This window comes from Lates calcarifer, linkage group LG13, assembly GCF_001640805.2.
Source record: "Lates calcarifer isolate ASB-BC8 linkage group LG13, TLL_Latcal_v3, whole genome shotgun sequence".
Classification (NCBI taxonomy): domain Eukaryota; kingdom Metazoa; phylum Chordata; class Actinopteri; family Centropomidae; genus Lates; species Lates calcarifer.
This window is the reverse complement of record NC_066845.1, coordinates 24,704,314-24,722,017: the sequence shown is the minus strand read 5'-3', so window position 1 is coordinate 24,722,017 and position 17,704 is coordinate 24,704,314. Positions and strand designations below refer to the sequence as shown.

General features: G+C 42.5%; 1 protein-coding gene across 1 annotated transcript in view; it reads right to left on the bottom strand.

Moving 5' to 3' along the window:
- wdfy3 (WD repeat and FYVE domain containing 3) overlaps window positions 1-17,704 on the bottom strand; it is a 78,414-nt gene that overhangs the window by 40,680 nt on the left and 20,030 nt on the right. The window contains exons 7-17 of the mRNA XM_018682347.2: window positions 17,106-17,292; window positions 16,853-17,019; window positions 13,222-13,701; window positions 12,479-12,589; window positions 10,917-11,110; window positions 8,530-8,801; window positions 7,586-7,783; window positions 5,712-5,795; window positions 2,911-3,100; window positions 2,544-2,758; window positions 840-952 (exon numbers count right to left, since the gene is read on the bottom strand). Of these exons, the coding sequence (XP_018537863.1) occupies window positions 840-952; window positions 2,544-2,758; window positions 2,911-3,100; window positions 5,712-5,795; window positions 7,586-7,783; window positions 8,530-8,801; window positions 10,917-11,110; window positions 12,479-12,589; window positions 13,222-13,701; window positions 16,853-17,019; window positions 17,106-17,292 (2,211 nt within the window). The remainder of the gene's footprint in view (window positions 1-839; window positions 953-2,543; window positions 2,759-2,910; window positions 3,101-5,711; window positions 5,796-7,585; window positions 7,784-8,529; window positions 8,802-10,916; window positions 11,111-12,478; window positions 12,590-13,221; window positions 13,702-16,852; window positions 17,020-17,105; window positions 17,293-17,704) is intronic.

The window sequence follows — 17,704 nt, the reverse complement described above, 5'->3', positions numbered from 1 at the left end:
TTTCTGAAACCTATGGAATTGTCCCTTTTTCCACCACTGAGCCAGTGCCAGTAATTTCCACCAGCAATTACATTTTAGGCGAAAAGCTCATCCTCTGCAATCATGGCCTATTCACTGGAGGATTCATCCCAGTGAGCTCCGAGAGAGAGAGCAAAGAAAAAGCAGCAGAATTGCTGGAAGATTGATGACCTTTTTTTTTTTTAAGCTTTTAGTACAGAGTGAAACTTTGTCCCAGGAGGAAGCTGGTACCACATTGGCAGATGGGAATGGTTCCCAAATGACATAATCATTTCATAAGCGCAATAGAGGACTGCTGTGGACTTAATAGCACCACAATTTTTAGGTATTAAAAAGCAGCAGTTTCACCTGTAAAGAGACTGTCACACAAATTCAAACATATTATAATCAGAGATTTAAAAAAATGCACTACATTGTGTTTTTATTGATTAGAAAATGCATAATGCAAGTTAAATTTTAATGTGCACCACTTCCTCTTCCTAAAACAATAAAATTCTTACAATAAACATGTCAAACTTTTACTTTAAGTATGTACTGCAGCTATAAGATCAGATTTCTTTTGTCATTTGGAAGTAATAACATGTGTTGGTGATAATGTTATTACATTTATAAACAACCACATCACAAAGTGTTCTTTGAGCTGAGTGAAGACGACAGTGTGGCCCCTGTAGAAACAGAGAGATGCAGCCAGGGGCCGAGAAGCAATCTCAGACAATCTTCTGTTTTAAACAGTTCAGATTAGGAACAGCATTTCCTCTGAGACCTCTGGCACAGTGACTATCATGTGATCAAAACTAGCATGAGGGTTGTTGTTGTCTTACTTCTCATCTCCACGTCGTAGCTGAGAGAGCTCGGTTTGTGGACTCTGTACTGCTTCAGTAGCTTCTTGTCCCAGGCGCCACAGTTCAGAGGGTTTCCGAGACGTAAGAACTCCCTGGAGGGGAAGATGCCCAGGACGTTGTGATTAAAAATAAACCAACGAAGAAAAAAAAACACACAGGATGAGTATAATTCACCATAATTAGCTGTTACCTCTGTTTAGTTTTACAGCAAACATTAGCAAGTCAGCATAAATCTGCATCAAAATCCTTTTAATGGCTTTGAAGAGGAAGTGTTTTTTGAAATAAACTAAGCTACGCTACACTCACACACAAGTCCTCTGACTTTGGAACCAGATGTAAGTTTAAAGAAATCAAGAATGTTATTCAGAGGAAACCTCTGTGATAATCAAAGACATTTAAAATGTGGAAAAAATAAGTTATTTATCAACATAAAACAGCTGTTTTTATTATCTACGGGTGTGTAAATGCTCAGTAAGAGGAGTGTGGCTCCAATGCTGAAAGGTTTACTTCCTGTATTCCCAGAGGGACGACCAATCATAAACATGTCGTATATGTTCTCATGAAACTGTAAAGTACTCTGGATAAAAGCATCCATCTCAATGTATGCAGTACGTTAAGTCAGCAGGTTGACTTCAACACCTCAACAGCTGTGGTTAACAGCATGTTTAAGTCTGTTTCAAAGTCGGAGATAAGGCTGACTGCCATGTAAGTAACATGAAAGTGAAGAGTCCCAGTGAGGCTTTGTGTCACTTGTCAGAGCGCTGACTGAGCGACACTGGCGGCTGGAACCAGACAGCTTCAGAACAACACACCAAAGACACAGAAAGACTCTGGAGCTTCGCTGCCGGCTGACGTCGGCAGAGCAGAAACAAAATGAGAAGAAAAAAAAAACGCAGGAGAAGAATTATGAGGGCAAAGTGACAGAAGAAGACTGACAGCGCAAGAGTGAGCCAGACAGACAGACAGAGAGGAGGAAGGGAAACAGATTGACAGCTACAGATATGTTTACCTCCAGCACAATTACAGGGGGGAGAAAATATCAGCCAGGGAAGCAGCATTTACATATGAAAAGAACCAACCATGTGCATGACAAATAAGCCCCCCCCTCCGTTCCTCAACCCCAAACTCCCATCTCACTTAACTAGTCAAGCGGGAAATGAGAATCTCTCAGTTTTGTCTGAATACGTAGCCCTCCTTCACACACTGAAGCCTGTCACAGCAGATTATCCTTCCCACCTCATTTTTCAGTCACTGGAGAGAAAACTTCATGTTCCTCGGTGGCACTGACACTAACCAGGACATAAGGACTGCTTCCAACAGTGACACAAACTGCTGGAAAAGGTGAACGTGTGTCGCACTTATTTCTGCGTATCGTATCTGTATTTACAAGAAGCTAAGAAAGAGAAACCATTTACATCGAGCTGTAAGTCTGAGCTACAGTATCTCTCACAAGAACTGTATTAGTGTCCACAAACCACTGGGATGGAATAGCAGCTAATATGGCTACAAACAATTACTCTTGTTTTTGTTGTTTTAGAGCCATTTTAATCAATTAGCTTACATTATACCAGGAACACCAGGAAATGTTTATGCTTTTCCAAGACTTTTCTTTCTGTATTCTGATAATCTGATTGGCTGGAAGAAGAAGTGAACTTAATATGCTGTTTTTTCCAGGTCCAGTACCTGAGTGCCATCGGCTGCAGGGCCTGCGAGGCCAGCCTCTCAAACATCCTCTGCAGCGGCGGGTGCAGCGGGTGGTCCTCATCGCCCAGGGCCTGACTGCAGCGCTGCAGCAGCCGCTGGTGGAGGCAGGCTTCACACAACACCTGCTGGTTCCTCTCGCTGTTCACCAGGAGCTGGAGGATGTTGGCCACCGCCAGCTGCAGGTCGAGAGCATGCTGCAGGGAGGAGAATGGTGGAGGAATTAAACAGCACCATATAACGATTCTTTCACACTGGTTGTGCCGAGGTAGGTTTGCATTCAATTCAAAAGACACATAACCCCTTCACCCACTTTGACAGGAAGTACATTTCCTTCTTGTTTCCTCACCTCTGGCTGGCTGTCGGAGGAGACAGAGGGCAGCAGGTCCAGCATGGCCAGGACGGCCCCCGCGTGAATGACCACCATGTCGGACGAAGACGAGGAGGCGGCGGGGTGGGAGGGGTTGGTTAGGTGGAGTTTCAGGTCTGTGAGGGCTTTGACTGGGGCAGGGGGGCCCGACATACCATAGTAGCCTTGTCTGGGAGCACAGGGAGAGAGAGAGAAGTCAAACTTAGCTTAGCTCCAGCCAAGTCAAATCAAATTATTCCTCAAGTTATGCTAAGTAAAGAAGTTCTGTTTTAGAGGGAGCAACATTATCTTTGTGTTATTTTGTTTAGTCATGGGGAAACCTGTTTGTTTATTTTCTGAGACACTATTTGGAGAGATTATTTGGAGGCCCTCTACTGTAAAATATGTAAGTGGCTCACAAAAATATGGGAAAGTGTCTGCTAAATATTCATATTTACAGCCACAGTGTCTCTCAGAGGGAAACGCTGTTTCACAGCTCTGTGGAAATATTCTCATAACAAGGGAGGCAGTAATTAAATCACCGAATCAACGTAAAGAAATGGATTCAACACTTTATTTAACATGAGTCAGCCGTCTTCACACCTCAGAGATCAAGCTGTCAGCCGACCACCGTCTCATCTAAAGCACGGAGCCCTGCTCGTGTGCAAACAGCAGAGAGCAGGAGGAGGATCTGCTGGGGCCTGCAGTCGGGCAATTAGACAAAATAGGCGTGTTGCTGCGATGCAAATTACAGAGTGGCAAATCCCCCCTCAGGAGAGATGGTGAGCTGGAAAAAGCTGGAGTCAGCATGAAGCGCTGGAAGGGTTGGATGTGGTGCAGGAAACTAACTGGGTTGTTCACGGTCACAGTAGCTGCAGGATACTTTGATTGTTTGATTTGTTTAGAATATAAACACACTTAGAGATTATTATTTACTTTCTGAAGAGACACGGACAAAGTTTACTTACTGCATGTTGCTATGTAAGGTAAGTTACTGGGTGGCATACTGCAGGAAGCTCCAGCAGTCGTGGTGAAAATTCAACCCTTCTTCAAACACTAAGCTCACAATTTCACACACAGAAATCAAAGATAAAACCAGAGAACTCTTTGACTTCTGAACAGTGTTTATGATTTTGGCAGGAGAAATAAACATTTTCCTGTTATCCAGCTCAGTCAGTGCAGCCTGGGTTTATTTTTTAGATAAAAAAATATTTGTTTATCAAAATCTCTTACTGTGTCACTGTCACAAACATAATCACAGCACTGATTGCTGTAATTTGCATACTGCTAACTGCTGCCATTTGCTGCTGAGTATCATTTGGACAGAGATTAAATCACATGAGGTGTTTCCATTTGAAACCAAGTAAAACCTCGGCAATTAACATCTTAGTTTCCTCACATTTTATGAGTTTTGAAAAAATCTGGAGCAGAGGAAACTGTTTTATATTCAACATAAAATCACAGGTCTTTGGGTGTTGAAACTGATGGGCCAAATGCAGGAATAGCAGCTGGGAAATGCAATTAAAGTCCACACAGAGGAGCTCAGAGAGAGGTATACAAACAAGGACGAGGACCTCATCATCTCTAATTGTCAGATTAGTCCACCTCATGAATATGCAGCCTTGGAACTGATCCAGACAGACAGAAGGAGAGACTACTGAGAGGAGACCCCCCGTTTCACCTTGACAGCCATTACAGCTCACTAAAGCAGAGTGCATTTTTAATGTCTCGACTGTTTTTCCTTTTGTAAATGGAATTCAAAGTGTAGCAGAGTTTGGGGTTAGGAGGGGAGGGGGCCACTTTAGCTGAGAGAAAAGCAAAGAAAAGGGAAAAGGAGGAGGAGGGTGCGGAGGAATGTGATGAGAAGAAAAATGCCTACTTTGGACTGAGAGTAATTTGGTTGAATGTGTCTGAAATTAGTTGTAGAAAAGTGCTTCACATAAAGACTGAGACAGATTAAGACACTGCTGCAGAGGTAACAAGAAAAATACAGTTCACTTGAGTTATTCATTTCATTTTTTGTGGGACCGTCACATCGCTGTGATTCGGAATGATCTTCTCTGCTCCTACTCGTCTGACAGCCCACATTTTTCCAGGGGAAGAAGTGTAAGATGAGGAGCCATTGCTCTGTCCAGACTCCAAGAAGGTTTCAGCCTCGTATCTAATATGAGTTAAGGCCTGAGGAATAATCAGGATTTCAAATCAATAACCAAGATTTGTTTTCATTTTTGCATTTTCGCTCGGAAAAAAGCAACATGATTGATCGATTATCAAAGCAGCAGTTTTTTATTTTAGTTGATCAATTAATCAGCTTAATTAATTGCTTCAGCTCCTATTTTGTTATAACTTAGAACTGTACAATCAAGCAATTTGAAGATGTAAACTTGGGCTCTGTGAAATAGTGACAGTGACAAACGAATCAATTATTCAAAATAATCAATACTTTAGAACGATCACTGTGGACTTTAGATACTGCAGGACATCTGTCAAGTGTTTCTCCATGATGTGCACCTACATAGTTCTGAACTCTTGACTCTTTAATAATTATTATCAGATGAAAACCTGAAATTGAATTTATCATCACTGGAAAAAAAAAAACGCCTGACTGAGTTATTCCTTCTGTTTTTCTCCTGGAAGTCTGTTTCACCAAAGGCTGTAACTTCACTGAAGGTAAGGAACATTTTCATGATTTGATAAAAAGGCTCCTGGTCGTTTTGCCACTAGTGGGCGTGTTGACTGAAGGTGAGGAAAATGGAGGGGAAGGGATGAGGGTGGCAAAAGTGGCAGAGCGCTGTAGCTACCTCTTCCTGGCGAGTGCTGGCGTGCCCCACGGCGAGGGCAGCGAGGTCTCATGAGTCAGGCAGGGAGGCACCTGCTCCGCACGACTGCATGGCAGCACACACACACAGAGGGAAAACACACACACAAACACACGACAAAGAACAAAGAAACAGATGTGAGAGGACATCACACACACTCACACACATAAAAGCACAGGTACACACACGCGCGCACGCACACACCAACCACACATGCAGCCGTGCAGATGGACCAGACCGAGGATGAACAGCCAGACAGCGCCAGAGGTTAGAGGAAGAAGAAGAGACGAGAAGAAAAGAGGAAAAAGAAGCTGTTAGTGAAAAGCCGACAGAGGAAACAGGATCAGAGCTACAGCTGGAGCACATGCATGACGCCAGCCTGAACCGCACATGAGCTGAGCGTGTAGTGTTGTCATAGTGACCGAGGACTCGCAGGCGTTACAACTAACTACAGAGGAGTCTGATTTTTGATTGTGACCTCCAGGTGGAGCAAAGACACACAGAAGAAGAAAGGAAGGAGGAGGATTGTAATTGATTACACTGCAGTCTGCTTCTTAACTGCAGAGGTCAACAGGTCCAGTCACTGGGAACAGCAACAAAACACTCTTCAACTCAATCCCAGCCCACGTTAAGAGCTTAAAAATGTGTGTGATGGTTCTGTCTTGTTTCCTGTGGCGTCACAGTGGTAATTCATTTCTGAATATTTATCATTTAAGTTGGTTTCACACTGGCTGGCATCATGACAACACTACCAGCTGAACCAGAACCACTGAAATTAAATGTCTGTGGAGTTTTCAGCTGCCACAGTTCAGCCTCGAGCTCGACTGAGCGGGAGCTGTGGCTGTACTGTACAATCAGACAAATAAACAGCTGTGGAACCTGCTTCAGTAAATACAGAGAACCACCTGACTGTTCTCGACCTTTGAATGCCCTGTTCACTTCACAACAAGTGAACTGTTCCACCAATTTTTTGTATCATGGTCAGAATCAATCTTCAACGTGGCTGTAAGTGATTTTGAAGCAAGATGCAGCAAATTCATATAGTTTAACAAATAATCTACAGAATGAACTGGCTAATTATTCTATGATCACTGAGGCTAAAGAAGCAGGACTCAAACAAAAAGTAACTTCATACAGATCTGGAGCACAGATTTAAGATATCACCGTTTCTCCCACGCTTCAGTATTTCTGCTTAAGTTGAAAACAGTTTTTTTAGGTCACTTGAAAATACTTGTGTTTGTTGAGAAGTGGTGTTGTTGTCCAAACAATAATTCCCCTCAGGCTGAATAAATTGGATCCTGAATCTTAAATTTAAAAAAAGTTCACAGAGGGTTCTTTTAAGATTCAAAGGAGGCCAAAAGGAACATGACGGTCCCTCACGAGAAAAAGAGAAATAAGTTTCATTAAGCACTCCAACATGTTAATAGGACTGAGAGATGTTCTCAGTGAACATGTGGCTACAATCTGCTAAAGGCTCTCTGCCTTTTCCACTGAGCCACAGAGATCAGTTATTTAACTGATGGATAACTTAAATAACAGAACGTTGACAACTACGCTTCACCTTTATTCAATTATTACCTGAATGGCCTGACTACATACAAAGAGACCACGGCCTCCAAGCTGCATTTGACCCTTCAGGCCTGATTTATGGTGCAATATACACACAACTGACAGGCTCTTAACTCATACAAAAGCAAAGCACATTACTGTGTATCTGCTGGTTATCTTGGCAGGAGTGTTTCCTGAAGAGATGTATGTGCATCTATTTCCTCTTACAGTATATTTACAGTCACCTTTGAAATCATATGTATAACGTGCAGTTTTATTTTTTTGTCCAGTTTCTGTAATCTACTGACCTGTCAAAAGAGTCGGTGGCCATCTTGTACAGGTAGATGAAGAGCTTGCTGCAGTGTTTGAGTGTGGGACAGACGCTGTCTCCTGCGCAGCCTCCAGGGGCAGCCTCATCCTCCAGCAGCCTCTGGAAAGGCTGAGCGTTTGAGGGGAACACGGCCGTGGGACCGAGCTTCTTCATGTCTGAGAAACAGCCCAGCAGCCTGAGGAGAAGCAGACAAAGCAGTTAGCATCAAGAAGGTTTGCTTTTCAAAAGGACAACTGAACCATGTGTCACTATTGATAATCTGTCTGAAGTTTGATGCTGTTTTGACTTTGATTTTGACTGTGATTGAAAGCAGAAGACATCAGGTACTTCTGTGATCAAAAAGGAACCTCCAAGCTCAACATGTGTTAATAATTAAGACACCCTGTGGAGTTTCTGACCATTAGTGAGTCCATTCTGTTTGTCTTGTGCACATACGTGGGTGAAGTGACAGACACCTCTGGTGTTGTTTTTGCACTTTTCCAGTCGTTGGTGGTAAAACACCAAGAAATGTGGTAATGCACCAACAATAAGAAAACTGCTAGCTACAAACACGGATGATAACAATGCAGGATTATAATACTTCCAAATAAAGGTTCTGCAAATGTTTGGAGGCACTGTGGTGGTCAATTATCTTAATTATTGGATAAGAAAAAAATCATCCACCTAAATGCTCAGCTCACCTGAAATTGCACCCAGAGTCCTATCAAAGCTTTCATTCATAATTTACAGCCTCTTCACTTTTCCAGCCATAAAAGGAGGGAAGTCAAAGCATCCATATGAAAAGCAAATATGCCGATTCACATGAGACAGAGCAGATTTGCGGAGGATTAAGAACACAGATGTTCTCTGAGCTCCTCTTGTGATTAACACAAATCACACGAGGAGCTCAGGTGTTACTGGATCCGTGCGAGCAGACCTTACCTCACAGCATCAGCCAGCTTCTCGAACTGGATCTCCGTGCGGAAGAAGTGTGAGTTGGCGGGCTCGTAGCGCATGGCGGCGGTGAGCGTGCAGAAGACGGTGTGCAGGAGCTCGAACACTTGGTTCTGGTTGACGCGCTCCCAGCCGTGTCGCGGCGGCTGGCACAGCGAGCGCTCCATGGCCACCAGCAGAGAGGTGACGTAGACGAAGCCGCCCACCTTGCGGAAAACCGTCCGGGTGCGGTGACTCTCGCGCAACACTGCCAACAAAGCCTTGAAGAACAGGAGAAGACAGGGAAGTCAGATCATTTAAGTTCCATCAAGTTTTACAATAATAACAAGCTGCGCACAAAAAATTCTGAATGCGTCACACATCTTGTTTCACTTTCTCTCCATCATTTTTACTCACTTTACTACTTTTTTTTTTACTCAATTATTCTCTTCATTGTTGAGTTTTCATGTCATTTGGTTTTTCTCACCTCATTCAGTCATGTCTCTATTCATCAACTCATTTTCCTCTCACTCGTCTTTTGCGGTGAGACATATTTATGAGCCCCTCTGGGCTTCTTTGGCTCACTGCACTGACTGGATTTTTTTTTTTACTTTATGCTTCACATTTGCAAGTAACCTAAACTGAAACATCAAACTGTAACCTAGATATGAGTTTGGGGACCTAAAAACAGCCTGAGAGCATAGAAAAGACTGTGACAGGCCATGTTTTTAATTGGCAACTGAAAAGTGGAGAAAACGTTTGGGGTTGGCAACAGATGAAGCTTTTGAATGACACAGGTGAAGTGATGTGGAGGCACGTGTCAGAGAAAACGGGGCTCAGTACCACCAGGGACTCTTTTTTTTTTTATTATAATCCTGTTTCTGAAGGAAGAAACTTCTCTTTTTGATACAAAAAATGTTGGATTTATAAGACAAAAACATATATTGTACTGTATGATAGGATAAGTTTTTAATTCTGAATGAAAATAAATCATTCTTGATCTCTGCCCTGTTGCAGTGGCAAAACAAATCTCAGAGACGCATAAAACCAACTAAAAAACAAACTAACTAACGTGATAAGACACCAGATGATGTCGGTTTAAGATGCTTTAAGTGCTGAGTCTATAAAGTAGTGTTGGCTAATTAGATGATATACACTGTGGTACTGTACAAATCTGTCAGTGACTTGTGTGTTTGACAAAGAGTTTGTCAACAAGACAAAATTATTTCTGGGGTCAATAATGAACTTTCATGCTCAAGATTCTCTACAATGAGAATCATGAAGTCAGTGATCATTATACACACTATACTATATCTAGCAAAGTCATAGCTTTAGCAAAAATAATGTCTGACCAGTGGAGGCTGAGTGAAGCAAAGAGAAGTAAAAACTGAGGCAGCTGTTTCCTGCTCCATTAGAATACTGTCAGACTCAGTGGATTTCTTTAAAAACCAATCACAGGAAGCTGAATACATCCTCTTCCTGTCGCCCAAGCTGGGAAACAACCACCAGGCTATGACTACGTGCTGGTAAAACGTAGTTGTTGGGTGTTATTTAATGAGCCACGTGGAGGCCTTGAGGATTAGATGCAACATATCAGGGTTCGACTGTCTCCTCTTGAGAGATTACAGGGTTAAATGTACATTTTCACACGGCTAATCGGCTTAATTTTAAGATCTGTTTGTGTGTTACTGTCAGCGGTACATAAACCCCTGATGAAGAGAGAGGATAGAATTATTTTCCCCTCAAACTGGATTTGATACAACTTCTTCAGAGTCTTTAGGTTGTTTTGAGGGTGATAATTAAAATCCCTGATTAGTGAAATAGGAGCAAAAATGCTGACGGGTTAATCCGTCCGAAGCCTCCAGAAGGCGTGAGAATTACCTCGTCTGAAGGAGTGGAATTTGAAAATGCAATTATGTCTCAGAAAATGAGCCGCCATCCTCACATCCTGCGCGAGTGTGTGCGTATATGTGCACCTAACACTCTGTGCCCCCGGCGTGAAGCAATTACTGCATGCAGGGCTTCAAATGTATATTGATTTTAAAATCACAGACTTTCTTTTCCTCTGTGTTCTCACTGAAACACAAGGATTTGTTGGTGCTGGCAAGTTACTACAAAATCAAGCTCATTTTGTACAAACACAAAAAACATCAAATTGATGACAGCAGCTCTAAAAGACAGAGAATGTGCTAACGGTTGTTGATCAAGACTAATTGTTAAGAAAATACAGTGAGACAGAGTAAATGGCTGTCAAACATGCAGCAGCCACTGAAACACATCCAGTAAAAATACATAGTAGTTTAAAAAGAAAACCAATATAACTTCAAAGTCTATAATCAACATGTCCCAGCTGAAGAGAAAATGAACATAAAACACTGAAATAATCGCCTCGTTACCCTCAGTATGTCTGTCTTCAGCTGTAGTTCACTGGACGGTGCAGAGTGCATCAGGCCCAGCAGGGTCCCCATGTCGTCGTCACCGCTGGGCGACAGGACGAGCTGCTGGATGATGAGCAGGGCGTGTTCCCGACACTGACGGTACTTCACGATGTTGTGAACACAGCGAGCGCCGCCGAACTCTCTGAAAAGGGCTAGAGGGAAAGAAAGAAAGAAAGAAATATGTGTTACTGCGACGTACAGATGAAATAAAACTGAGCCACTGCGGCGTCCAGTCCGTCCTCAGTCCAACATGAGAGGATGAAGAATTAGCACAGCCCAGACGTCGTATTCTAACCTCTTCACGTGATGGTTGCAGCTCTTGGTAAGCAAACAGCTGCTAATGCTAACACTGGCTTTGTAGCGTTAGCAAAAACTTACATATGGCACCTTTAATGTTTGTAAAATGAAAATGATAAGGTTTTGGCGCAATTTACTGAAAACATTTGATCTTGGCTTGCACTCCTCTGTCACCCATTACATGTGTCTTGATGTAATGAAAGCATCTGAAAATGTTATGATTAAAAAAGTTATTCTAAAAGCTGGATTTCTATTACTGGTTTCATGTAATCTTGGTAATATTTATTCAAGCTTGGATGAGGAAGCTGAAAACTAAAGATACAATCTGTTTACTGATGGTTCTCACCCTGGACATTTGGAATTGCATTCTTGTAATTTTGGTGACGCGCTGAATTTCGTTTCAAGCCTCTCTAGATAAGACTGCCAGTGAAGAGCCTCAAGCGTAAAATGTAAATGTAATCAAAGTGTCAGGGTGGAGTGCTACAAATATCACACACATCAGCCTGGTTTTCTGACGAAAGCGACCAGTCATCATCAAGGTCGAAGAGAGCTCTGAGCTGTCAGTGTGCAGCCTGTTGGATATCTTTGTGACTCATCACATTTATAGAGCTGACTGACACACACACACACACACACACACTCAGAGAGAAGAGGTCTAAGGAAATGTAATAAGATACTTTATTGATCCCTGGAGGAAAATTCTCTTTACTCTCCACCTCAACAGAGAGGTCATAGGTCGAGACTCAGCAGGCTGCGGAGATGGTAGAGAATCTGTGTTTTTCAGTAACATAAATAGATATTTGGACTTTAAAAAAAAACACACACACATTAAATCACCACAGTGAGCATCAAGGTCAAACATGACGCAAATGGTTAAAGCCCAAAAGTACAATTTGTGTGTTATTAGTAGTTCTAAAAGGACTGATAATGTGTGTCCTTCACTGATGTCGTTCCTGCTCAACATCCTGCACAGAATAAAACAAGTCACCTGCAGCTGCACTGTGGCTTTTCAACAGGCATCTCTTAGGTGTGTGTTCAGTTTGAAATGCTTTGTGTTCAAGTAGTCGGCAGCTTTGGAGCTAGATGTGTTAAAAAACCAATCCAACCGTACAGAGACACACAGACAAGCATCCTGACATTGTAAGATTTAATACACACTTAGACCTTCTTCACACCAGTCCTGTGCACTGTGTGTGTGTGTGTGTGTGTGTGTGTGTGTTTACCTGCGTTAGTGTTGGTGGTGTTGGAGCCCTGCAGCAGCACAGTCAGTGTCTCCATCACTAGCCAGGCCAACTGCTTCTGCTCCTCTGCTACTGTGTTGTTTTTACAGTCAGCTACAGACAGAGGGGAAACAAAGCAGAGGAGAGTTTTATAATCAGCCCTGTGCATTTCAGGTCAGACCTCTAGTTCTGCTTTATATTCTAAGTCTAGGAATTTGTACTGTTTTACTGACCTTCAGTGTTTTAACTCACTAATTGTACGTCAGGTTGTGTCGGTGTGTTACCATGACATCACTGCTGAGTGTGGTTACAGGTGAAACACATCTGCTTTTCTGCCTGGTGTTAAACTGATTTCAGGAAGTCTGAGTCTTGCTTTAAAATGACCATAAAACCAACTGTGACAGAAGTAGGGTCAGTGATGAAAACGAGGGACAGAGCAACACCGGACGGTGCGACTCGTTTCTCTTTGCCGCTCTGATACTCTCAGCTCTTGTGTCTGACTGATGGTGCTGTCAGCAGCCCGGCAGGAGAGACGCTCCTCGGTGTGGTAGGATTTCATAACAAAACTCTGATCATGATGCCAACTTTTATTTTCTCTGACTGTGTGGAAATGTGATGTTAGTAGACATTTAGGATCTATTCTAATTTCAGTTTGGGACTATGGCTATGGCTATGGCAGGTGACTCGACTTCCTGTCCTGACTATAGCCTAGAGAAGTTGTTATAAATAGAAAGGAAGCTCTTCACCTTGGTCATTATTGTGTGGTTGTTGCTGCGTGGCCGGGTCTTTAAGCAAGGCAGCATACTTGTGCAGCAGGTTGACCAGCACCTCCAGCAGGCCGACCTCCCGCAGCACGTCGCTGAACACCGGGTCGTGCCTGGCCAGCTTCAGCAGCGTCCGGACGGCCGTGATGCTGCAGGCGTGCGACGTGCTCGACTTGAGCAGCACGCTGACGCTGAACAGCTCCTTGCACGGCACGTAGTTGAGGCTGAAGACGACAAACTCCAGCAGCTCAAAGTACTTGGCCTGGGCCTCGGGGAGCTTGGCCACGCGCTCCGCAAACTGCGACAGGGTGTGCTGCGACTCCAGGATGAAGTAGTTGGCCGGCTCGGCTGCGTAGATGTTCCCAATGGCGTCCAGTAGCATACAGGCCAGGCGGCTTGTTTTAGCCCGCAGAAAGGCGTTCTGAAGCACCGCGAAGGCCTGGATATTACGCACTGTGTGGCCTGAAAGAAATTTAAAGTATAGAACATGGTCTCAGTGTATTGCTCCATCTCCATATGTTACACTTATATCACAGTCAGGGACAGTACTTGCTCCATAAGTATGAGAGTACGAAGACGCAGAAAGAGACAGATGGAGGCTGATAACACATTTATATTTGTCAGACCTGGACCTATATATGACTCCTCTGGCTTTGATTCATCAGTACAGACACAGTTTTCTTGGCCTTGAAACCTCAGATATCTGAGACCACTTCTGATGTTACATGAATGATGTGCATGAAACCAAAGAGCAGTAACTGCAGGAGGAGTCAAACTGTGAAAAATGATCTCATGCAGAAGCATTGCTTTGGTATAAAAGTGGAATTATGTATCTTTTCTCAGCTTTTCAGTGTTTAATCCAGGATTTGGGGACAGGAAACCCAAAACCAACTTATGGCATTTAACCTGCAAAGCTTACAAAGTGTTGCTCTAATTTTCTGAAGTTTTTATCACACACGTTAGTTGGACAAGCAATTACCAAACATTTGACTGATGCTGGGCTGTGCTATGTTTTTGATTTGAATGATTTATGAATAATTTATGGTCCTTTAATGTTTGAGAAAGAATTACATTTTTGGTCATTACTAAAATTGTCACTTCACACAAGGGAATTTTGCTTCTTATTAAGCAAAAAAAGTTTCCTACAATCCTTTGGGAATGATTACAACAATTTGACTTAATCTTACTACCTTATCCTTTTATTGTTTTATGATAAATGTTGGCTGCCTGCAGTTTCAAGGTGGTGTTGGAGTAGTGAAGCATCAAGTGCGAAAATCCTTATTTTATGTCAAAATTCAGTCGTCAGTTCCTTAACTCTCATCTGTGTTTTGGAGGTTAAATATACCATAACATAAATAACACTATGCTCATAATCTGACCTCCGTTTTGGGGTTGAGTAGCAAACATAGAACCACAAACTACAACTCACACACGCAGGAACACATACAAGAAAAGTGACAGTCAAATGTGTCATCACACACCCCAAAACACTCACAGCCATTAAGTGAATGTGGCAGGCTAATTAGGCATGTAAGCGGACCCTCACACCATGATGGCTTCTGGTAATGACTTTGCACACAGCTGGAGCTGTCATTAGATGGGTGTGTGTGTGTGTGTGTGTGGTAACACAGGCAGCAGAGCTTGAATGTGTTAGTGCCCGGGTGTGTGAGGTTAGAGAGCTGACAATTTCAGTGTTTGCATCAACAGGGCGAAGGCAACAGTGTTTTACGATATCTGCAGGGATGGAAGTGAGAAGTTTTAACATGGTACAACTGCGAGAAGGGTTCAAATCTGTCACACACACATTTCATCGTGAGTGTGTTTAAATCCAAAGACCTGGGCCAGAGCAACAACGAAACTTTATCAGTCCGAAGAAAAACAAATGGAGAAAAACGTCACATTTAAAAACTACTTAGGGTTAAAATAAATGCTGATAATAATCAAATTAAATAGATGAAACATTATAGATATCATAATAAATAAGCACAGACATCCCATGAGTATCTATGCTGTGACTGTCTGCAGGGATTTTAGTTTTATACGAAAGAATATCTTCACTAAGCAGTTTAAATTATTATAACACACTAAAATGATCAAAGCAGTCGAACAGCTTATATTAATTTCTATAATGCTCCTTAATTAAATCTTAAAAGATTTTTTAACTCAGAAAATTATTTTTCAAATTAAAATATTATAAAAATGATTTCTTCTTCCAAATCATAGCAGTTTTATTTTAGTTATCTACTCTTCTCTTTACTAATCTGTTTACTTCCCACGTCTTTTCATTTCTTGTGTATTCTGTATATTTCTCTGACTATCTAAGAGGGAACCGTTTGAGGGGGAGAGCTTCTTAGGCCCAAGACAATTCCCTGAACCACTAAAGCATCTCTGGACTCCAAAGAGCCACATTTATATGCAGGAGGCTTCAGGCATTCATCTCCAGCAGTGTGACAGGCGGCAGAGTTGCCATGGTGTCTGTCAACAGGTTAAGCTTACTGGGATCAGCCAAGCATCAAAGTCATTTCAGGGATTAAGATCTGACAGGGAGATAACGGCAGCTGGGGTATACATGAAGACTTTTTCCACAAGTAATTCCTTTCCCTTGTTTCGGGGCTTTGGGCAAACTGAGTCGGTGGTGGTCGACAGATTTAAGAGGCGGGCCTGTGATTGGAGAATCACTGGGTTGTATCTTGGATAGAAGAGCGAGAGAATGTCTTCACTCCCTCAACATTTAGTGTCACTGTGTCCTCCACTCCTTCTTTAGAAGGTAATTTTAACAGAGATGCTTTTTCTCTAACTGTTTCCTGGTCTGGTGTTTTATGTGGCGCTTTTCTCTGATGTATCTGGGATTTCAAACAATGTCAACACACAGAATTCATTTCTTATTGTCACAACATCTCATGAAAAGACTGCGACTGACGATGTGTTAATCCACTTCTCTTTACTTTCCAATTTCCCCCAGCTGTCTGTGACACTCACCCATTAGTTCCTGACGTAAATCAATGGAAAGCAACTGGGCTCTAATGTTTTTAGCAGTCATTACTTAACAGGAGTAAACAGTGCATTTGTTGGGGATTATTTTCAGACAAACATTCAATGTGCTAGCAAGTATTTACAGTGACAGGACAGTGTGTGCAGTCTAACCACGTGGCTCTGTGGTTTTTAACAATTTTTTGGACAATAACAGAGCGAGGTATAATATCTGAATCTCATGCTTTGGATACACACAGTACTTGTTCCTAGGATCAGACTCTTTTTTGGTGTTTTCAAAGGATTTGATGACAGTAAAAGAAATATAGAAGAGCACCTGCCTTCTTTAAATGAATGATCAGCTGTAATGAGACGAGTCTTATTAGTGAAGATAATGCTTCTGCTTTTCAAGCAAATGTAATCAGAAAGAGAGAGGAGATATCTGAAGCAAATGACTGACTGAACTGTGACATGTTCTGATTTTATAGCACGATTACAACGATCTGTTTGAATCAAAATACACGTCATTGATATTTAATCTACCTAAAGAAGGTGTCAAATTGTATTTAAAGTTGTCTGTGTCTTTGTCTGTTGGTAAAAAACAAGATTAAGAAACAAAATTCAGCTGCTCTCACTAACACACCTTTCCCAGAAGGCTGTGGAAGAACGAAGCCAGGCAGCAGGAAGGGGGCTCCGGTTGTCAGGCCAGCAGGTTTCAGCTCCGTCACCCCGTACGTGGTGAGACAGGTGACCAGGTTCACCAGGTCCTTCAGTGCATCTTTTGATTCGTCTTCCTTAGCCTGTTCCAGTCTGGACACGAAGAGAGAAGCTTGTAAGTACACAGTGCTCGTAATGCTCAACATGGTATGGTGCGCTGTGAGAATGAGGAGCTGTACCTGAGCATGAGGTCGCAGAGGAAGGCGTAACCCTGGCACATCCGGAAATCATCCAGCAGGGTCTGTGAAACGTCGCTGGAGTCTTTGAGAAAGCAGGAGAGGCCGGCGAACATCTCGACAATCTCCAGAGGGGAGAGATCATCAGACTGCTGCATGTTCTGAACACATGTGGACAGGCATTCCTTCTCTGTGGATGGAGGGGTCGAGTTTGGTGAATTGATGCAACAGAATGTATAGAGTAAATAATATAAACAATAAATAAATAATATAGTTTCAAGGAGCTCATGTAAGCAGGCTGTGCTCTTGGTTTATTACCATCATGGTTCAGAAGATTCAGCATCAGGTGGAAAATCTTAATTAGCTCTGAAATGTCAATAATTTTTCCAATCTCTTTCACTAGAAAGAAAATCATCTCTTCAGTCTGAGAATGCAGGGATTTTCTTTGTCCCGTTTGAGGGTCGAATGAAAGAGGGTGACGTAATGCTGTACAGACTGTTATATGCCCCTAAATAAATAAAATGTGACTTAGCTTGAGAGATTTTATTACGTTAATTTCCCAAAACACAAACTTTAAATTAGTTGTGAGCCTTAAAACCGTC